Raw genomic sequence first — 23,266 nt, 5'->3', positions numbered from 1 at the left:
AATGTTTCCAGTCTCCAGCAGTTTATTTGCTTCACACAAAACACAACACATGTTTAAAATATAAGCAAGGAGAGCAAAACAATTGACAAAGGGTAATTTAATCATCCTTTCTTGCTTTTTATTGTTGCGTGAATATGTGAAAAAATATATCATTTCAAACGATATTTAAAATGCCCTCAGAGGGTATTTTCATCGGTGTGGTTTGTAGCATACATTTTAGAACCAGGAGAGACATCGGTTGCTACATTTGGCCTCTGGTTGTTCTTGGAATTGGAGAGCACTGAGCTGAATGCTGCCTTTTTCCTCCCCAGCTGTGCTTGTTTACACAGCGAGGGGGGGCAGTGCCATTGCAGGGGTGGACTCAAAGGGCCCACTGTCGGGAAGGAGTGCAAGCTGGGGAACTGAGGGGCTCAGCGGTGGGACGGAGTGGTGAGGGGAGCTGGTCTCTGCTCCTGGAATGCGGGAGAGAGGCAAGTGTGAGGAACAGTTACCCAACCACAGCACATTTATTTTAGACCCAAGGCCTGTGAGCTTTCAGTGCAGCAGTCGCTGTGATCCTAGGGACTTTGTGTTTGCTTTTCAGGGTTCTCCTGGCAGTCCTGGCCTCCCTGGCTTGCCCGGGCCCCCCGGCCTTCCTGGGATGAAAGGTGACAGGGTAAGAGATCTAGCCTTCTGGAAAGTCCCGTATTTGAAAGTGATTTCTACTCTGCTGAGAAACCAATCTTGCTTTTGGCTTTACTTTTAGAAAGTTCTAAATTTTCTAGAATTCATCACAGAGGGCTATCAAGAAAAGTATTTGAAATTACCGAGAGTTGAGATTAAGAAGCAAATAAAATCTATTACTATAACATTTTATCAGAAGGAAGAAAAGTAACAATTTCTGTTGTAATCATATTTTCCATTTAGTTCTAAATGCACATTCTTACTAGTTAAATGTGACCAAGGAATGCCCCAAGTTGTCCAATGCCCTGGGCAGGACAATTGTCTTTCTCCAGGTCTTATCTGACTCTCGTTAGCTGGTGAGGAAAGGGTGATACTCTCTTCTTTCACAATATCCATATTTGTGCATATTTGTGCAGCCCAATAAAGGGGGTTGGTTTATTTCAAATTGTATAGATAAAAATACTATCACAGAAATATAAAATATAAAAATGCTGAAAAAGTATGATGTATTATTCATTACAGGGTGTGGTTGGTGAACCTGGTCCAAAGGGTGAACAGGTAGGTCCTATTTGAAGAGCATAAAAGGCAGTGTTTAATGTGCATGAACATGCTTTGCCAGCAGGGGACACCAGCTGGTTTATGGGTTTAATTAAAATGTTGGAGGCTAGTAGATTTTCTCAATGGGTTTCACAGCGAGTGGAACCTAGAGTTTAGTTCGGTCTGCAGCCTTAGTCACTATTTTAATGAGCTGGAGCTAACGATGGCTCTTCCTCCAGGACTACACGTTGTTCTTCCTTTGAAAAAAGTAGCCCTGCCTCTCTCCGTCACCGAACTGGTTTACTCTGCTGAAGCCTTCCAGAGCCACATCGTAATGTTTTAAGTTTCTCTGTTTCAAGGAATTAGCAAATAAACTATGCATATGAATTAGAACCAGTCAGAACCCTTTTGCAAAGATTCTATAAGATTGCTACAGTCAATAATCCTTCCCTTGAGCTGAAACTCAGCCTCACCTTGCAGCTTTTCTCAGGCCATTTTCTTTTTGTTTAGTTTTTCACATATGGATTTAAAACAAATTTTATTTTTCAATTACAGTTTACATCCAATATTATTTTATATTCATTTCAGGTGTACAGCCCAGGGGCTAGACAATCATATACAAAGTATTCCCCCCAATATTTCCAGTACCCATTTGTCTAGGACATTTTCACTTATTTATTTATTTTTAATCCTCACCCAAGGACATGCTTAGAGAGAGGAAGGGAGAGAGGGGGAAGGGAGAGAAAGAGACATCGATGTGAGAGAGAAACATTCATTGGTTGCCCTTTGTACACACCCTGACATGGGAGTGAACCTGTAACCCAGGTATGTGCCCTCAGGGGAATCGAACCGGCAACCTTTAGGTGCACAGGATGACACACCAACTGAGCCACTCTAGACAGGCGAGGCCATTTTCTGATTTGGCCTGGCCAGTGACAGCGAGATTGGAAAACCACCAAGAGCACTTTGTGTTTCTGCATGATCCTGGAAGCAGTTTGGCCCGTTATAAAAGCTCATCAATGTTGTCTGGTTAAAACTGAGCCAAGGGACGAAGGCTTTTAAATTGTGACTTTTAATCTTAATTTTTAGGGTGCCTCTGGTGAAGAAGGTGAAGCAGGAGAAAGGGGTGAACTAGTAAGACATATTTTTTTCTGGTTAATGATGAAGACTTACTGATTTCAAACTGTATCAGAACATACATATTTTTCTTTTCTCTGATGTCTTTTTCTTTGCCTTCTTTAAAAGTTAAGATGTTTTTTATATACGATAACAAATGACTCTCCAAGATTATAGCCGAGATCAAGTAAAGCAGAGGGGAAACATCCCGAAGGTGATTGACCGAGCCCTAAACTTTTGGAGAACAAAGTGTTCCCTTAGACATGGTGAATTCTCTTGTGGCTTTATGTCCAGACAATCAGGGTGATTCTTCTGTGACTGTAGAAAGTCTGTGACTAGGACCTACTAAGGAAACAAAATTAAAGTTTTAGGGTACTTAGAAAGCTGTGGCTCACGAGTGTGACTGTGGGCATTCTCTATAGTTCAGAATCCTCCAAAAAAGTGACCCCCATCTCTATTTGTGGCTACATCCCCAGGAAGACATTAAGCACAGTTATCTTTACTGCCAGGACAACTAAATGTCTTGGCTCATCATTATGGGTTCGACACAGTCTAGCACAACCTACTGTGGAAGCTTATGTTTGGTCCTTTAGAGTGGGGGCAACAGATTTCTCATAATTCAGTTTCAGAGAGCTTTTAATGCAGTAAAAAAATTCTGGTAATGCTGTTTTTATTCAGATTTTTAGGATTTAGAATTAATACAAATGTAACTTCTGAATTAGGCAAAGTTTCCTAACTATTAAGAAAATTCTAAAAATAATTATTTCTATTTTAATTTTCTGTTAAAATTGTTTATTTTATGGACTAAGAGGATGTGTGAGTCATCTGTTTTGTAGTGGAGATGAAAAGATTTGCTAAAACTTGAGCTGTATTCATAACTAAAGTTGGTGGTGAAAGATTTTTAATTTTTTTCTTTTTCTTTGCATAAAAGCATGCATATTTGGCTTGATGAACTTTTGGGATAAGTTTTATTTTATTATTATTATTATTTTTTCTTTATTGATTTTAGAGAGAGAGGAAGGGAGAGGGAGAGAGAGATAGAAACATTGATGAGAGAGAACATCAACTGGCTGCCTCCTGCATGCCCTCCACTGGAGATTGGGCCCACAACCTGGGCATGTACCCTGAGTGGGAATCGAACCAGTGACCTCCTGGTGCATGGGTTGATGCTCAACCACTGAGCAACACTGGCCAGGCTGAGATAAGTTTTATAATATTGGTAAAGTTTGAAAAATAAAGTAATCAGGTTTAAATGTCTATTACGTTTTATAACAATCCTGGTTCAATACCTCTTGACATTTTAGTTCTCATTGCCTAGCATTTTAGATCTGGATGGAGCCTTGGACAGCTTTGATTCAACCCTATTATTTAACAGATATGTTAGCCAAGGCTGGGAGGTGCATGGCTCACACAGGATTACAAAGCTAAGGAGCAAAACGGAGTAGAATGCAAATTTTAAGTCTAGTGGTTTTCTGTGGTGTCAGGGTTCATCTCTGTTCATGGTTTTCTATAGATTTCAGCAGCATAATAACTTGTTAAATGTTGTTAGGAAACTATGTTATGTGAATACACTGTTCTAATATAATTTTGTTTTATTGATTTAGGGAGATATAGGATTACCTGGCCCAAAGGGAACTGTAAGTATAACGAACAGTAATGGTATAAAATATAAAAATATCAATAATGATGTAGAAAATGCAATGCTTTGCTTTATGAAATCATCTGTAAAATTCAATTCTTAATGGACTTACCTTCAAGGAAATGAATGTCTAAATTTATTCTTTAAGCAATGGATTAATCCAAAGGAAAAACAACAACAGAGTAAATGGATCTGCCTATCGATCTAACCATTCTAAAGGAAGTTTTTTTCATATTATAAGTGGCCCAATGAGTATATTACATAGTAATTTCTTCCACAAATGGGCCATTTTTAAAGAACTGACTTGTGCTTCATGGTGACGCGAATATAATTGAGTTTTGTTGGCAGTTGTACAATTTGTTGGCAAATAGTTCAGTAATTTTCTTAATCTCCTGTGTATTCTGTTTGAGGAAGTAAGATAGAGGCACACTGTGTAAGAAAATGTAATAGAGAATTATTAGAGCTAGAAAATGATTATCTCATTGCATTCATCATTTTATAGAAACTAAACTTATCTCCTTAGAGATGAGATGAATTCAGAATTATAGAACCAATTAGTAGCAGGCTTGGGATGATTTGCAATTTGAAAGGAATACCCATCTAATGCAATAAGAACTAACAGTATAAGAAGAAAAGATGAACTCAGATCTCCATCTCAGATGGCACTGACCACCAGCTGCCAGTTAGTCTCCAAGTCCTTCCTGTTTCTGGACTGTCCCCCACTCCTCTGTGTCCCCACCCAACATAGTATCCTCATGGCAGCCATGGTAATCCAGATAGAAAAGATAAAACACACTGTCTATCCTTTCTCTGCTTAAAGAATAACATTTTATGGAGCACAGTTGGATTCCTAGCAAGGTGTACACAACTTTTGTGGAAGGGTTCTCTGCCTTGCCAACCTTGTCTCATCTCCGCGTCCGGGATTTCATTCCTTGGCAGTTCTGTCTACGTGGCACGTGTCTAATGCTGTGTGCTGTTTGCCCAGCCTGGTGCATTCTGTTTCTTTCCTTCACACAGCAACCTCCTCCTTACACATTTAGCCCCATCTTTAGCACTACTTGTTCTGGGAAGACTCACCCAGACTTGGGTCCAGTGCCCAGCCCTGAGCTCTTTACACACCACCGAGTGGAAATGATTATGTTGTATTAACTTTCCTGTTTACATACTGCCTCTACACACCATGTGTCAATCCCAAGCTTCAAGTAGCATCTTTCTGCCTAAGCATCTTGGACAGAAATGGTTTAGGATTGAGAAGAATATAAAGGATAAACCTTGATAGAATCTGCTAATCAAGATGCTATTTCATGGTCTAGCAATAGCTACTAATGTTCAATGATATGTATTCGAACTATGAAAGAAAAAGTGAATGAACAGTGCAGTGGTCACTTCATTTAAATTTGGATATAATACTAAGAATTTGCTCCTAATTCATCACCTCCCTTCCCACCCCTGTCTTCTCCCACACCACCCAGAGAATACTGATAAAATAGAAGTGTTCTGCCCCAGAAACAGGGGCAATAGTTACTGACAGGAAGGTTTTTGCTGTCCTCAGTGATTTCAGCATAGACAAACTTGATAGTAGGTGGAGTCTGTTTCTACTTTGGCTATCTCTCCTCAACAGAGGAATTTCCCCCCAAAGACCTCATGATGCCCTGGCCATGTTTGCCCTTGATCTCCTCATCACAAATGTCTTCTCTCTTGTTCTAGCAGTATTTTAGCATTGCTGACAAGGTAATAATACACTGATGTGGTCTCCTTTGTTTTCTGCCAGTTCTCTAGCGCGTTTCTGAATTCATTTTGGCTTCTCCTCCAGGTTGCTTTAGAAGCCATTATAGTTCTGCACCCTGGTCTCCTGACAGCTCCCCAGCCTTCCACTGAGCATCCTTAGCTCTCCCTGCTGACGCTGTCTTTCAGGAAGTCTTTTAAGCCATGCCTTCTTCATGGGGGCGATGTTGACAGGTTGACTTAGATGAATATCAATTTTTTTTTTTTTTTTTTTGAGTAAAGAGAGATTGGAAAAACCACACTTTCTGAGCTTTCTTTAATATGTCTAGTGAAAGCATTGCTTCATCTCCTTCTTCCCTTCCGCTGGAAACATGAGCATGTTTCAAAGAGCTCTTTCTGGATAGATGTTGCCTATGAAAAGGAAGCGGGATTAAGTTGCTTTATGAACATTCGGTATCTTGAGCGCTAGCATCCCTTGCCACCTCCTGCTTTTTCATCTTCTCATTCTTATTCTGTAACAACAGTGCTTTGTAACTGCTATGCCGCAAATCCCACCAGAGGTAGTTTAACAAAAAGTGAATTAATTTAGTCTCTTTTTAAAGCGGCTATTACATGCAAGGACTCTTAAATCCTTTTAGTGGTCTGCTTTCAAGAGAAAAACCCATATTTCCCTTAGTGTATATGCTTTTGTGTTAAGGAATCAGTTGGTTTATTTCTAACTCCTTTAATATTTAGATTTTAATCTTTTCAGTACTTGAATTATGGACTTACTCTTTTTGTTTCAGTATTTTAAATGCATTGTTTTTAAATGCAACATTTTAAATATGGTGTTTCAAATGTATCGATTTAGTTCATGTTAGTATTTTATCATTCCATGATACATCTGGCATCTTCAAACTCTCCAAAGAGTGTTATAAAAGATAAATACCTTATGTTCTTAGAAATATCTTCATTTTATGCTTTCTGTATTTGTGACATACAAATTTATGTGTCTTGTAAAAACTCCGTGGCCTTTTGTGGCCAGAAAAGTTAACAAACTTTATTAAAGCCTAACTTGCTCTTAGGAAGTGGCTTACAATATGAAGAGTGTGGTTTTAAAAACGTATGATTTCAATTAACATTTTGAAATAATAACTATACAAAAAAGAAAGATTCTTTACTTGGACTGGAATTCTAAGAGATTGTGAGTTTATTGTGCAGCATTATGTTAAGTTTGTGTATTCATATTGCATCTCTACCAGTGACACATTACTTGTGTTTAGTTCTGGTTTCATAATGTGCCACTTTGTTCTAGGCGGGTAACCCTGGGGAGCCTGGCTTGAGGGGACCTGAAGGAGGCCGGGGACTTCCTGGAGAGGAAGGACCAAAAGGACCGCCCGGACCACGGGGCGTGCAGGGAGAACAGGGGGCCACTGGCCTGCCTGGGATCCAGGGCCCTGCGGTGAGTGGTGGGCAGTCCCCGGGGTTTCTCTGTGGAAACTGTCCCACAGGACAAGGGCTGGGGCAGCCTGGCCAAAGCAGACAGGGTTCTGAGCAGTGTGGGCAGGTGTCCTGTGGTGACCCAGCCACCAGTTCCCCGCCAAGCCTGCACGTTCACTGCGTAACAATGTCCTATTGAGGGTTCCGGGTGTCAACTGCCTTTTTCTTTTCTGCCCCAGGGTAGAGCGCCCACGGATCAGCACATAAAGCAGGTCTGCATGAGAGTCATGCAAGGTGAGTAATCACCACGCTCGGTTTTTGCTGTAAAGGAGGGAGATCTTGAGTAACACTAATGCCAGTTCTGTTTCGTCCAATGTGTCATCATCACAATAGCTTATAGCCTCAAAGAAAAATAAAAATATCACCTTCCTGCTTTTGTAGCCAGGGGTGTTAATTTAAAGAAAGTACACACACACACACACACACACACACACACACACACACACTTTTTCCCTTTTGAAACAATTCTCAAGTATTTTTTCCTCCTTCCACACCCTACCGCTCAGTGAGTACCCAGCCCTGCTTGAGGCTCTCCCTGTAGATTGTATGAGAAGGAATTGACAGACTTCATGTCCCCAAGAAGCATAAGGACATTATGGATACTCATGGACCATCTTTCTCGAGAATCAATAACTAGTATTTTACAGAAATGGTGATATATGTTCACATCTGTTAACCTTTATTTGAATTTACCTGTAGCTATGGCGATTGTTGTTTGCCATAGAGGTTTCAGAATCGGTCTCGTTCTGGAATCTCACTGAAAACGGAGGTGAGCAAATCCTCCCGGACTGAGCAGACCCTGTGACCCTGGGGCCTTCCAACAAGTAATTATCTTCCTCTGGCTGGAACCAGTCCTGGCAGGAAAAAACACTCTTCTTTGCCTGCTCATGAGATGGTCTAATTGGTCTGGTAGACTTGTTGAGTTTTCCAGAATAAAATTTTCACCTGTGTATTTGAAAAACAATATAAGTCTCTTCATTGCTGACATTTTACCTCGAAAGGATATTTCAATTTTAAACATCACATGTCCAGAAAATTGTGATTTTATGCTAACTCTTACTTATGTAAGGCACACTTAGAATACTCGCACTCAAACAATTTAAAAATGTTGGTCGGAAATGTGTTTCCAATTCATATTCTCCTTCACACCCTTAAGCTTTAAAATATATTACATTAGAATATTTCCCTTAGTGTATTTTAATGGGAAAGTGGTCTTGTTCACTATGGTTTTAGTGGATGATTCTTAATCTATTTAATGGTTCCTGAAAAGCTCACAGAGTTATTAATTTTTAAGACAGACTGTGACCATTTCCAGGAAGCAGGCTATTTTTAATGTTTATTGTCTATTCCAAGCACGGAAAAAAAAAAACAAACTTCTGAGAAGGAGAATTCTTAAGAAGTCACAAATTCTCAGAATATTTCAAATTACTTAAATATCTTCAAACTAAAAATGTGAGGCCAGGTGTCAAATGGTGTCTCCTTACTAATTCTGGACAATGTCCTTGGCTTTTGAAAGCTCTGGACATCCACTTCTACCTCTGTGAAGAAACTTATTTTCTTCCCATCCTGGGTCTCCCTCTAACAAGTCAGAATTCAGGTGACTGACACACTCATTCTTTTAGATCACCACTCAGACCAAAGCCCTGCAGTTTAGGGTTTTTTATCCCCGTCCCCTTGTCCCTGGCCTCACAATAGCAGGACCAAATATATCCAGGGAGGGCGGAATAAAACAGCACCATGAAGCTTCCTGGCAGCGAGCCCAGGACATTCTCACCACCAATTTTGAAGTTCTGGTGACACATTTTTTAAAAAGGCACTTGAAATACCTCTCTTCTCATTCGTATCACTTTCATGTCTCTGACTTTTCTGGGCTGTTTTGTTTATTATCTTTTAGAGCATCTTGCTGAGATGGCTGCTAGTCTCAAGCGTCCAGACTCCGGAGCTTCCGGCCTCCCTGGTCGGCCTGGCCTCCCTGGTCCCCCGGGACCCCCTGGAGAGAATGGCTTCCCGGGCCAGATGGGAATTCGCGGCCTCCCAGGCATTAAAGGCCCCCCTGGTGCTCTTGGTTTGAGGGGGCCTAAAGGTAAGCCTTTTGCCCAGGTGGGACCAAGGAACACACACTCCTGTTTCAGGTGTATCCGCGTGTCCCACCCAGCTCGCGATATTCTGTGAGGTCAGATGTATTAGTCTCTTTGCACTGGTGATGGTAAATATTAGAAAACAGTTTCATGGTCGTCTCTTGACCTTGCTGTACAACAATAGTAGACTGCGCGCCAGCATGGAGGTCCCTTGACTGTCAGCACCGATCTTTTCCAGTTATACTGTGGCTCAGACGTAGTTCAAAATAAACTCTGTGGGACCTAGTAAAGGATCATTCAGCTGTTTATTTATTTTTTTTTCAGACCCTAAAATTATTGGAGAGGTCTTTCTCCTAAGATGACAACCAGCCCTAGACTGTTGGTATCTGTTACTTAAACTAACAAAATGTGTTAGCAGGATGTGAGAAAAATTACGTCATGCATTAAAGCTACCTCTTTCTTCCTCTAAAAAGTGACATTGGATATTTGGTTTTGATGGACTTTTTCTTTTCAGCTCTGAAGTACAATCTAACTTTAGTCCTTCTTTACATGTGAAGGAGTATGAGAGCGTGTTTCTTTCCCTTCTACTTTAAGCACATTAAGCCCTTGCAAGCATCCAGTATTTTTCAGAAAACTAGGGTTGTGTGTTAGGTATTAAATAGGACTCGCAGAAAGACTGGTTGCCTCTGATGGCATTTTCTGGTCCAGGTAAGTATGTCAGCTTGGGGTGTGTGTGCCCTGGATCATTTACAGAGAGGGCTAAATAAAGTGAGGAGTTTCCTGATCATAATGAGTGACTGACAGCTCTCTGGGGGACTTCAGAAAGGTGTGGCATCAAAAATGAGGGAAGGACTTTTTTTTTAAATGGTGGTGCTCCAGTTGGGGTTAAATATTATGGTGTGGATGGTCAGAGGGCAAGCAAGCTGCCTTTTGGGATTTATAAATAAATTGCTGATGCTTTTGGCTAACTATATCCTCAGCTGGGATAATATTGTTAATTAAAATTTTTTTTGGTCATGTACAAGTTAATAAATGAGCCCTAATTGGGGCCTCTTGGAAGCTGGCACCATTTCAGAGCTTGGACAAAATCAGATATGGAGAGAGAACATCTTAAAGAGAACTGGAGAAAAATGTTCTCTGAGAAAATCACATAAACACTCATCGCTGTCCTGCTTTCAACGAGTAGCTTAGAAACTCATGCTGTAGGCGCTGTCCCTGCGGTTAGTGCCCCTCCACGCTGTAAACTATTTCTAAGAAGCTCCATGGCCTTGGGTATCTTCATGTGGTTGGCCCTTTGTGCCAGGGCCTACAATGACTCCCTCACTCTGGGGAGTTCACTTCGGGTCGGTGGTTCTGAAAGAGTGGCCCCAGGAGCCTCAGCATCACCGGAGACCTTGTTAGGAATACAGATTCTCCAACCCACCCAGACCCACGGACCGGAAACTCCGGAGGTGGGGCCAGCAGTCTGTTCTAACACGAACAGCCAGATGATTCCAATGCAGCTAAATGCACTCGTCCCATTTTCCTGCTGAAAGGGACATCTCATGGGGACTGTAGAAAGCAGAGCCCTATTGCCCTTGGTGGAAAGGAAGTCTCCATACTTGGATAGAGCTTAACCTAGTTTGAGTTAGTAACAGCTCTCCTCAAGTCCCACCTGATTCCTTTAAGGAGTGAAGCTGCTGACTTGCTAGGTTAGGAGGGTCTGCCTAAAGCTGCGTTTCTCAGTCTGGGCTGCACACTGGACCCGCCCAGGGAGCGTTAAGAATGACTAGCATCTGGGGCCCATTCCCAGAGATTCTGATTTAATTGCTCTGAGCATCGGGATTTAAAAATATGCCCCAGGTGATTTTAATATGCAACCAAGGCTGAGAACCACTGAAAACAAAGATGAAATGTTCAGGAGACTTTCTGGGAAGCTCTGAACAGCACTAAATTGTGGCTGGGTTGGGCTTAGTAGATCAATCTAATTTTCAGGGGGAGAGAGTATATTTCTATATTCAAAACCTGGGAAATGTCTCCACCATGAAGTCCATTCTGCAAGCATAGCTTGGTCATATAAGGGATTTCCCCCTAATTTTCCTTCAGCATTTATGACATAAGTCTTTAGTCTAGAAGTGATGTAGTTTTTTTTTTTTTTCTTTCTACAAGTCTGTCTCCCCAGCTCCTTCCATCCCTCTCTTGTCACTGGATTCTTTTAACGCAGCATCTTTTCTTGTTTTATTTCTTAAAATTTGGAGTGCATGCAAAAAACAGGAATCCGATTTTCTTTATCCGCCAATGCTGTCGGACATTTGGGAATGTATAGGTAACTGGACTCGACCTCTCTTGTGCCACCACATACATTCACCATAGCATTTAACAGAAAGCATCAAGTGTTTTACCATCCAAGGCTTACCGATCCCTGTTCCCTGAGAACAAGCACTTCGCCAGTGAGACATGACGTTCAGCCCACTGGAGACGTAGTTCATTGTCAGCAGTGGCCTTGTTCCTGTGCCTATAAGAAGGATGGTATGAGTTTTACTTTCCCATATTGTCACTTTGAGATGCTTTTCCTAGATAAATTGTCACACAAATAACAAAGAAATAAGTTTTACTAAAGCTTTTAACAGTTCAGGCTGTGTCTTAATTAAATGACTGTTTTCCTCCTAAAATATTACTCTGAAAAACACAGTGGGACGTTTTCAATAGGAGCTAGTACAAATAGGCCTCAAGTCCTACTCAAAGCTGAACTCATTTATATATGTGTTTTTGTTTTTCTTCCACATGTTTTATCCAATATTACACAAACGTATTAGGGCCGAGGCCCAAGCACTGTGTACATTTTACATGGGTTCTCAAGCAGAATCAAGAGAGACATCTAACTGGCCCATGTTCACTTTGCTTAGTGTTAAGTCAGACTTTTGGATCATTGTCATGGTGTGGATAAATTTTAAGTACTTATGAGTAAAGCTGTATAGTTTTTCAGATATTTCAGTGTGAGTCAGCCAGGCATGTCAATATGTAAGTGAAGGCTTGAGAAAGTATAGTCATAACTGTGACTAACACTTTTTAAAATATTAAACTGCTCATGTGAAGATAGGCCATCAATTATAGCTCTCAGGCCCTGACAGGGTAGCTCAGTTGGTTAGAATGTCGTCCGGATATGCAAGGGTTTCCGGTTTGATCCCTGGTGAGGACACACGCAGGAATCAACCGGTGAATGCATGGATAGCGGGAGCAACGGATCGACGTTTCTCTCCCTCTGTTTATTCTCTCTCTCCCCCTTCCTCTCTGTCTCAAATCAACTAAAAAACTGTAGCTTTGGAATTAATGAAATAAATAGCAACTAAGGAGCAATGAGAATTTATTTCATTTCAGCCACTCTTCGTACTGAGCTGTTTTTCTACTCAAACTGTATATTTTCTTTCATACCTTATCTAAAGCTGATTTTATACGCTCTTTATGTGTATTTTCTGACACCATAGGCTAACAGAGGTGGACCTTTAGTTCCCTGAGCCAATATTCGAACATCTCAAAAGAAGGCATGACCAGGGTTTGAAGAAGTAGGTTAACCGTGATGATAAGCAGAACCGGGCTGTGGAACGGCAGTCTGCTCTGTGGCTGTCTTGGAGCTCATCTGAAATTTGTTTTCCTGTGACCGATAACCGGAATGCACCATCACAACAAAGACAGCAGTCTACCTCCTTGCAAGCAACATTTTAAAGTTGTCATGGCTTCATGCTGAATGTGTTTAACTTTCACTATCTGTGTGAAAGTTGCATTTTAATTTATAATCTTCATCTCATGTATAAAAAATATGGCACATTTAAAGATTCTCTTCTCATTGCCAGTCTCCAGAATTGCAGTAATATGACATTTAAATTGCTAAGTTAACAAGAGGGCTTGCTTCAGCTGTTAATTTTAAAAATGCCAATTGTCATTCCTTCCCAATACAATAAGACTAGGTTGCTGATGAGTGTGAAAAAAAACTAGCTATGTGAATATGAGTTCATCCTGAGCTCCATGTCCTTACACAGTAGTTATATAAGTTTAAATTGTTTTGAAAATGTGGTCGATTCACTGTATAAATATTCACACAAAGACTTTTACAGTTAAAGTCAAAGTATGGTAACTATTTAAACATTCCTTCATAATGAGAGATGGCTGACTATTTGACTCATGCATTGATGGTTGTACAGATATTATTCCCTATTTTTGTTGTGTACATGACTTTGTTTTTTAAAATTATAACAAAGACTCAGTATTGAATGAGGTTGGGCGGATACCGATGTTTGGGGAAAATGATTATGTACAGAATTTGTTACAAAATACCACTGCATTTTCTAAAAGTGTAGAGAATAGTATAATGTTATACTAATGAGATTGCAGGATAATACCTTGTACTGGGAGAAGCAGAAGTCATTCAGGACCTGTTAACTAAGGTATTAGAGAACTTTGTTAATGAGGCCAAGTTTCTGGGTTTGCTCTCTGCAGGGGCCAGGATAATTAATGCAGTTCTGTTCTGTGACTGCTGATTCCCTAAATTTAATCAACTCTCTTGCAAATACACATGGATGGTTGCAATCCAAAGCATAGTCCCTGTAAACAATGAATCCATAGTAAATGTAAGCACTTTTGACAGCACACTTTAAATTTTGGAAATTGATTAATTTATTTTTGGTAATACCAAATTTACATTATTCAAGAATTTTAAAATGTATAGAAAGATATTTAGAAAAGAGCTTCTCTGCCACCCTTGTCTCCTATTTGCTGAGGCTCTTTTATTCTTCCCAGTAGGTCATCACTATTGTTAATTTCTTACACATCCTTACTAATGATGATATGCAAAGATATATAAATATAGTATATTTTCCCTAAATTCTCTAAAAAATAACTCATATTGTCCTGTAGTAAGTGATCTGGACCTTGTGTTCTTCATTTAACAATGTCTTGGAAATCATTTCAAAGAGCTTCCTGGTTCTTCTTCACAGATGTATAATATTCCACTCTGTGGAAGTACCATAATGTATTTAACTCTTTAATGGACATTTAGATTGTATTCAATCTTCTGCTGTAACAATAAGGCTGCAGTGAACACCACTGCATTATGTTCCATTTTCATACAAATACCAACATAAACTCTGTATTTCTAGAATAAATTCCCAGAAGTAAAATTATTGGGGAAAATGGTACTCCCATTTGTAATTTTGATAGGTTTTGTCAAATTGCCCTCCAAGAGACTGTACCAATTTACACACTTGTCAGCAATGTGTAATAGTGTATTTTTCCACAGATTTGCTGGCATATCTTTAATTAAATTTTGGAATTTTTGCTGATCATATAGGTTAAAAGAGCATCCTTGTTATTCTAAGTTTACATCAATTCTGTTATGAGAGTGAAGTCAAGGAGTTTTTAAAATATATTTAAGAGCCATTTTTATTTCCTTTTTTGACTTTCTTGTTCATGTATTCTGCTTATTTTTTTATTATATTGTTGATCTCTTTGCATTGATTTCAGGAACTCTTCATATTAGAGTTAGAACTCTTCATATCATAATAGAAAGGCCAACTGGAATGTGAGGTTGTAATTCTCCCTTGTTTTCTTCTGGTTCTTAAATTGCATTTAAAATATTTAATACATTTATAATTTATCCCAAATTGTGGTGTGAGGAATAGATCCAACATGTTTTATTTCAAATAGGTTACCCACTTTTTTAACACTATTTATTGAATTATTCAACTTTTTTCCCACTTTAAGGTGACACCTTTATTATAAGCCAAATTCCTATATGTTGGGCCTGTTTTGAGACTTTCTATTCTGTTTCACTGGTCTGTCTACTCATGTTATCAGTCCCACCATGTTTTAATGGTTTAATGTTTGGTGGAATTAATTTCTTTCAAGTTGCTTTTCTTTGTTTGGAGTTCTTATGGCTATTCTGTTTTATGTATTTTTCTACACAAAGTATAGAATCGCCTCTCTGGTTAAAAGAATTCTGTATTTTTATTGGGATCATGAAAAAAAATCAGCTTAGGGAGAACTGAGAACTTTTTATGATGCTGTCATTCCATCTGAGAACATTTTCCCAGTCTTTTTGTATCTTTTAGAAATGTTAATTTTTTTTCATGTTGGATTTGCATATTCCTGATTAAACTTATCCCTTGTATTTACTATTTTAATTGCTATTATAAGAGGTATTGTTTTTCACTACTGATTACTGGTTGTTGTTTATATATATAAAAATTATTGACTTCCATATATTAATTTTGTATCTTGCTACTTTACTGAATTATCTTGTTTGTAGACTTTGAATTGATTTTTTTTTAGGGTTTAAGATATATACTCATATCACCTGAAAACAGATGGTTTTAACACCTCAACCAAATGATAAATAATAGTTGTAAAGTGGGCATCTTTATAACATTCTGACTGTAGTGGAACTGCTCACCATGTTTCCCATTAAGCATCGTGCTAGCTTTTGGGTTGAGAGAGTACATTTTTTTCATGCAAAGGAGGTAGCCATTGATTCTTATTTTATTGACTGTTGCATCAGGAATGTGTATTCAATACTTTCCAATGTCTTTCCAGTATCTATGACTATGATTATTTGATTTTCCTCCTTAAATATATTATTATAATTAACTTGATTTTTGCCTTACTACAATGTAGTTTGTGGCATCTTGATGAACTTCTGGTGTCAGAATTTGGGCTTTACTTAAAGTTTAAAATTACTGAACTGGATTTTCATAGACATCTAGAAAAATAACATTTCTCTAATAAATGCAGGTGACTTGGGAGAAAAAGGGGAACGTGGCCCTCCAGGAAGAGGTGCGAAGGGTCTGCCCGGAGCTACAGGTCTCCCAGGTAAGCGAGTTGTATGGCAAGAGGAGGTCGAGGAATGGGTAGCACATGGGTAGGCTGGATTAGATAATGTTTTAAAGAATTGCTCCTTAATTACTTGAGAATATCATGTGATACTCAGGAATGGCTGGCATCCATTTTCCCAGACCAACTTTAATGAAGTGTTAAGTGATCTCTAAATCATATCTGTATTCTTTGTGGAAAAATATATGTCAGGACTTGAAATATTAATTTTTAACAGATTCTTAAAAAAAAAAAAGGTTGGTCCAGTCACATGCACTTATTATGCAATTCTGAAGGAATGGGGTCCTCTCCATTTCAAGCCCAGCTGATAGTTTCCTGTTTTTTAAAAATTTTTCACGAAAAGTCAGAGCAACAGGAAAATTCATTCGTTTTCAAACTATTCATGTTGCACAGAGAGAAACTAAAATTTTATGTTAAAAGCTTCTGTTTCAAACACCCTGACCCTCCAGAAAACCATATCCAAAAAATAAATCATAAACCTGAACATTCCTATCTGTAACCACAAAGAGCCACGCACAAACCACATAGCACTGCTCTGTCAAGGGAGGCGACAAAGCAGCCTGTGTGTGAGCCCCTGGCTTCTCTCAGTGGGCGTCTGCTCTCCCTTTACACACTGCTGACTCTGTCCCCGGAGTCCAGGCTGCAACACACGCATCGACTGGGAAATGGCTGACAAGCCCAGCCACAGAAGCAGCCTTGCAGGACCGAAAGCCAGTCAGTTTCAGAGTGTGGATGATGTGCTGCCTTACAGTGCACTCTCTTATCGCGGCTCAGGAAGGCTCCAGACCTCTGGAGCTGCGGAGAGTCAGGTCAGAGGAGCTGTGCAGAAAAAGGGTGGCGTGTGCTTCCACAGTGGATTTGCAAAACTTGTTTTAGGGGAATTTAGAAAAAGAAATAATCATTTTCTAATTCTGCCACAGGCTTATGTACTCAATCATGGCTATAATTGCAGCCCTGAACATTCCATTGCTCCTGGGGATTGCTTTCTCATTAAAATACATTTAAAAATGTGAACACATTTGGAGATAGCTCAAACACTGCCTTTCTAAAACCGTGGGGCTCTAAAGATGTTTTCACAAATTGATGCATTTTTGTGATTGGAGAAGGAAAGAATCTGGTTGGAGGTAAATGGGACCAAGAGAAAAATATTTTAGAACAGTCTGGATTCACAGATAGGTTTTAGAAGACGGAAAAAGGAAATAGAATTTACTGAGGGCTTTTCTCCTTTATCAATGGAGAATAGGAGGTTAGCAATAGGAGGTTTTGAAGCTGATAAAATACCATCATTGTAGTTTACTTAATCATCTATATACATATACTCTAACCTTACAATTTCTTCTCCCATTTTGTTGACAAATCACTTAACAGTTCTTGGAACAGTGACTTGCCCTATTGGTAAGATTTTCCTCTAACAAACATATATTATGGTTTCTGGGGACTCCTTTCAATTTAATATTAATTTTTTGTTAATCCTTCCTGAGGATATTTTTTTTATTGATTTTTTAGATAGAGTGGAAGGGAGGGAGAGAGAGAAAAAAAATCGATGTGAGAGACACATGGATTGGTCACCTCCTGCAGGGCTCCGACTGGGGCCAGGGATTGAACCTGCAACCCAGATACGTGCCCATGACCAGGAATCAAACCTGAGACACTCCGGTCCACGGGCCAACGCTCTAACCTCTGAGCCAAACAGGCCAGGGATAAGGACTCTTTCAAAAAGTCTTTTGATAACATTTTAAGCTTAAAAATGGGAAGATTGAGGAAGACTGGCTCTGTAGGTGCAATGCCTCAGGCTGCCGCCAGGGGCGCATGACTCCCACATGCAGTAGCCCACCAGGCCTTGTCTGACTGGAGGGTTTCCTAATGCCCTCGGGTCAGGCTTGACTGATTTGCTTTTTAGTACAGGAGACATCGGCACACTGGCAAAATGGTAAGGTAGGGCAAACTCACCATTGGCAGCTCTACCTGGCCGTCATCTTGTCTCCCTTGTGAAAAAAATTTAAATTTGTTACAGCTGGTCTTGGATTTAATACTTAAATTTATTTGTTAAAAAATGTTATGGGCTCCCTCTTTCAAGACTCCTGACACCTGCCCTTTTCCTTGCAGCCTTTGCCAGTCCTTGCTCCTCCCTTCCTGGTCCAACTCTGAAATTCTGATCTTTCCTTTTCTGTGCTTCTGTTACATTTTCATTGAGAGGATATATGATGGTATTATTTAAAAAATTAAGGCTAACTTTCAAAAGCACACAGGCACAAAGGGGCCATATTTATCACAGTCTTTGAGGCGCAGACCCAGTGCATTGGTTTTAAGTCAGCCTGCATTCTCTTGTCTGCACATAAATGCACACAGCTAACGATTTCCCAAATCCACCAAGTTCCTGAGCAAGAGCTAGTAGGCTGACAGTGGGCTGTTGAGAGAGTGGGCTCCACAATTTAGACATCCTGAATTCAGATCTTGACTCTGCACTTACTAGCTTTATGACATTGGGCAAGTTAGTTAATTGCTCTGTGCCTCAATTTCTCCCTTTATAAGATAGTGATAACAGTATATTTGTGAGAGTATCATTCTGAGAAATCCATCCATGTAAAGTGCTTAGGAATGTTTCTGGCCATAGTAAGTGCTCAAGAAATGTTGGTTATTATTACTATCATTGATATAATAAGTCCATGTTCGCTTTTGGAGGTAGATGGAGGGGAGCTGGGGCACAGCTGGACCCTAGTTAAGCCCCTGCCGCCTGTTGCTCCTACTCTCAATCGGCGGTGATCAGCCACCTTCTCTCAGTCAGCACCACCCCTAACACCTGACACCTGCTCTCCACAAACGTCTTCAACTCCGATCACAAATGCAAAGGACTGACTGGCAGTAAATTATTTCACTGATTAATTGTCCACTGAGAGGCTGGCCATTTTACATTTCCCTGCTGGAGCCAGGAATGTGATTAGGAATTCCCAGCTCCACCAGGGAAAGGTAAAATGGCCAGCCTCTCAGTGGACAAGTTCTGGTCTCTCACAAAGATAACTGTCATAGGACGTTAGGACCCCGAGGAATCTGCGATATCACTCTATGCAGGAGCTCTCTGGAACTTTCTAGTCAATAGATATCTTACCTCAAAGAAAGAGCCTGCAGAACAAGGTGTTCTACAACCTTCTCTGTTGTCCCTTCTTTTGGATTTGGGACTGAGATCCTCCTGAGTGGAATAAGGATCATTTGGTGATTCTTCTTTGCGCTAAAATACCCGATATATTTTGGGGGGAAAATGTAACCCAGACCTTGATTATCTATCAATGATCAGAATTCCTTTCTTCTTTCCGGACAGTTTCAGTTCTCTGTCTCCCCTTCAAATCCACCACTTTGTTCAAGGCTGAGAATGGCGCGGCCCTGTTGGGGTGTAAGGCTACATTGCCTAACATGGACCATAGGTTGTAACATTACGTTGACTCTCATCTTGGCTGTAGTGCTCTGTTGTTTAAAAAGTACACACAGACCACCTGGTTTGTTTCTGCTCATGGTCAGAAGTCGGCAGCTATGTAAGAAGCCTGGGCTCTGGCATCAGGCTGCCAGGGTGTGTGCATTGCTCTCTCACTTACTTTCAGCTACTCGAGCTCTTCGAGCTTCGGTTCCTCCTCTGCGCAATGGGGATAATAACCACACCTACCCTATGGGGTTATTTAGGAGGGTCTATGGCGATGTTACTACATGTAAAGCACTTAGAATAGTGCCTGGCATATCACAAACATTCTTCAAGTTTAGCTGTTATTATTATTGTTATCCCTCTTTTTATATTTGAGGACCTAGAGGCTTACAAAGGTCACATGTTCTCTCAGGTAAAAAGTGATAGAGGCAAAGATTTATGTTTCCTGTATCCAGGTTCACTTTGCGGACAACATGATGGGCTGTCTGTCTAGTAATATGACTTGGGCATGTCCCCTGATGCCTTAGTGTCTTCATCCCCTTTCTGCCTCTTTCACAGAGCTGTGTGGATCACATCAGAGACCCCTGGGCTTTCAGAGGCCCCTCGATCCCTGGCCCACCTGCAGCTTCTTACCAGAGGCCGTTAGTGGTGTTATGATCGGGATGTCTCTTTAAGGGCACCTCTGTGTCTGTGGCCACTGAGCTTCGTGGCGAGTTCCTTGGCACTCTGAGGAGTTCAAAGAAAAAATATTTGATAATGGGTCCTGACCTCCTTCATGTGCATTCAAACTCAGGAGGGAAATGAGTTAAACGAGAACTCTCATGTATATGGCCACCAGGATTGTGACTTGTGAGCTGTGACGCTTTTCCCGTCTTGGACATGCAGGGAGAGCTGGCTTTGCTCAGCGCCACACTCGATGAACAGGCTCTTCGGGGTTCTCATGCACAATCTGCATATAGGTGAGCTTTGGTTGTGAATACTGAGTGGAAAAAACAAAGCCAAAACAAATGGCACACTTGGTCTAACTAAGTGTAGCTGCAGTCATTTATCCTGTTTCCATCGCTGCAGATATTTTATTTGGTTGTGGGGAGCTTATGTAAACAACCCAGTTTACACCAATTTCTCAAACATATGTGGTTTGTCAAACACCATGAAAGTAAGCTCCGTATGAGGTGAGAAATATAAGATGGTCCCTGGCACATACAAAAAGTTTACATAACCAGTGGATTAACATAGAATACCCAACTTGATACTTTCAATTATTTGCAGGTGGGTTTTTTTTTCTTTTATTTTTTTAAATTAATTAATTTATTTTTGTTACAGATGTTTCTCCTTTTCCCCCCATTGATTCCCCCCTCCCTCTCCCTCCCCGCCCTTTCCCCAGCTTTGTTGTCCATGTCCATTGTTTATGCATACATGCATATAAGTTCTGTGGTTTATCTCTCTCCCACCACCCCCTCTTCTGGGGATTGTCAGTCTGTACCCCACTTCCACGTCTCTGGGACTACCCCATTCCTCAGACAGTTATGTTCATTATATTCCACAAATAAGTGAGATCATATGATCCTTGTTTTTCTCTGTTTGGCTTGTTTCGCTTAGGATAATACTTTCCAGGTGCCTCCATGTAGTCTCAAAGGATAAGAGATCTTTCTTTCTTACAGCTGCATAGTACTCCATTGTGTATATGTACCACTGCTTTTTTATCTATTCGTCTACTGATGGACACTTGGGCTGTTTCCAGATCTTAGTCATTGTAAATAGTGTTGCTATGAACATGGGGGTACATATATTCTTTCTGATTGGTGTTTCAGGCTTCTTAGGGTATATTCCTAGAAGTGGGATCACTGGGTCAAATGGAAGTTCAATTTTTAATTTTTTGAGGTAACACCGTATTGTTTTGCATAGTGGCTGCATCAGTCTGCATTCCCACCAGCAGTGTACTAGAGTCCCCTTTTCTCCACACCCTTGCCAACACTTGTCGTTTGATGATTTGTTGATGGCGGCCATTCTGACAGGTGTGAGGTGATACCTGATTCTTGTTTTAATTTGCATCTCTCTGATGATTAGTGATGTTGAGCATTTCTTCATATGTCTCTTAGCCATTTGTATGTCCTGTTTGGAGAGCTGTCTATTTAGTTCCTCTGCCCATTTTTTAATTGGGTTCTTTGTCTTCCTTTTGTTGAGTTGTATTAGCACTCTCTATATATTGGAAATTAACACTTTATCTGATATGTCATTGGCAATTATGCTCTCCCATACAGTGAGTAGGCTTTCCGTTTTGTTCATAGTAGTTGTTAACGATCTTTTGTATTTCTGTGGTGTCAGTTGTTACTTCTCCTCTTTCATTTCTGATTTTGTGTATTTGGGTTCTCTCTCTTTGTTTCTTGGTAAGTCTAGCTAAGGGTCCATCAATCTTGTTTATCTTTTCGAAAAACCAGCTCTTTGTTTCATTGATCCTTTGAATTGTTTTTTTTGGACTCTATGTCATTTATTTCTGCTCTGATCTTTACTATTTCCTTCCTTCTACTTGCTCTGGAGTTTTCTTTTTGTTTGCTCTCTATTTCTTTAAGTTTTGAGGTTAGATAGTCTATTAGAGATTTTTCTTGTTTTTTGAGGTAGGCCTGTAGTGCTATGAACTTCCCTCTCAGAACTGCTTTTGCTGCATCCCATAGATTTTGTGTTGTTGTGTCTTCATTTTCATTGGTTTCCAGGAAGTTTTTAATTTATTCCTTGATCTCCTCAGTAACCCATTCATTGTTTAATAACATGCTATTTAGCTTCCATGTGTTCAAATGCCTTTGCATGTTCTTGTTGCAATTGATTTCTAGTTTCATGCCATTGTGATCTGAGAAGATGCTTGATATGATTTCAGTCTCCTTGAACTTGTAGAGACTTAGTTTGTGTCCTAACATGTGGTCTACCTTTGAGAATGTCCCATGTGCACTTGAGAAGAATGTGAATTCTGTAGTTTTGGGGTGCAATTCTCTGTAGATATCTATTAAATCCATTTGGTCTAGTGCTTCATTTAGAGTCTCTATTTTCTTGCTAATTTTTTGTCTAGAGGATCTATCCAGTGATGTCAGTGGGGTGTTGAAGTCCCCTGCTATGATTGTATTGCTATCGATTTCTCCTTTGAAGTCCCCAGAAGGTTTTTAATATATTTTGGTGCTCCTATATTGGGTGCATATATGTTTATCAAGGTTATATCTTCCTGTTGGATAGATCCTTTCAATATTACGTAGTGGCCTTCTTTGTCTCTAGTTATGGCCTTCATTTTGAAATCTATTTTATCAGATATGAGTATTGCTACCCCAGCTTTTTTTCCTTTCCGTCTGCTTGGAAGATTTTTTTTCTATCCCTTCACTTTCAACCTATGTGAGTCTTGTTGTGAGGTGGGTCTCTTATAAACAACATATAGATGAGTCATACTTTCTTATCCGATAAGCTACTCTGTGTCTTTTTATGGGAGCATTCAATCCATTTACATTTAAGGTGATTATTGATATGAACTTATTTATTGTCATTTTTGTTTAGTGTGGTTCTATTTTTCTTCCTATTTCTCCTGCTAATTACAGCAGTCCTTTTAACATTTCTTGAAGTGCTGGTTTGGTACTAATATATTCCCTTAGCCTTTTTTTGTCTAGGAAGCTCTTTATTTGACCTTCTATTTTGAATGATAGCCTTGCTGGGTAGAGTAGTCTTGGATTCAGATCCTTGTTTTTCATGACCTTGATTACCTCATGCCATTCCCTTCTG

At 40.0% G+C, this 23,266-nt stretch overlaps 1 protein-coding gene across 2 annotated transcripts in view; it reads left to right on the top strand.

The window, feature by feature from the left end:
• The window catches only part of COL9A1 (collagen type IX alpha 1 chain), a 91,885-nt gene that overhangs the window by 63,287 nt on the left and 5,332 nt on the right, over positions 1-23,266 (top strand). For both annotated transcript variants that reach the window (XM_036248346.1, XM_036248347.1), the window contains 8 exons: positions 584-655; positions 1,186-1,221; positions 2,290-2,334; positions 3,921-3,953; positions 6,975-7,121; positions 7,339-7,393; positions 9,054-9,242; positions 16,000-16,077. In XM_036248346.1, coding sequence (XP_036104239.1) covers positions 584-655; positions 1,186-1,221; positions 2,290-2,334; positions 3,921-3,953; positions 6,975-7,121; positions 7,339-7,393; positions 9,054-9,242; positions 16,000-16,077 — 655 coding nt within the window. The remainder of the gene's footprint in view (positions 1-583; positions 656-1,185; positions 1,222-2,289; positions 2,335-3,920; positions 3,954-6,974; positions 7,122-7,338; positions 7,394-9,053; positions 9,243-15,999; positions 16,078-23,266) is intronic.

This window comes from Molossus molossus, unplaced genomic scaffold, assembly GCF_014108415.1.
Source record: "Molossus molossus isolate mMolMol1 unplaced genomic scaffold, mMolMol1.p scaffold_m16_p_8, whole genome shotgun sequence".
Classification (NCBI taxonomy): domain Eukaryota; kingdom Metazoa; phylum Chordata; class Mammalia; order Chiroptera; family Molossidae; genus Molossus; species Molossus molossus.
This window is presented reverse-complemented; position numbering and strand designations above follow the sequence as displayed.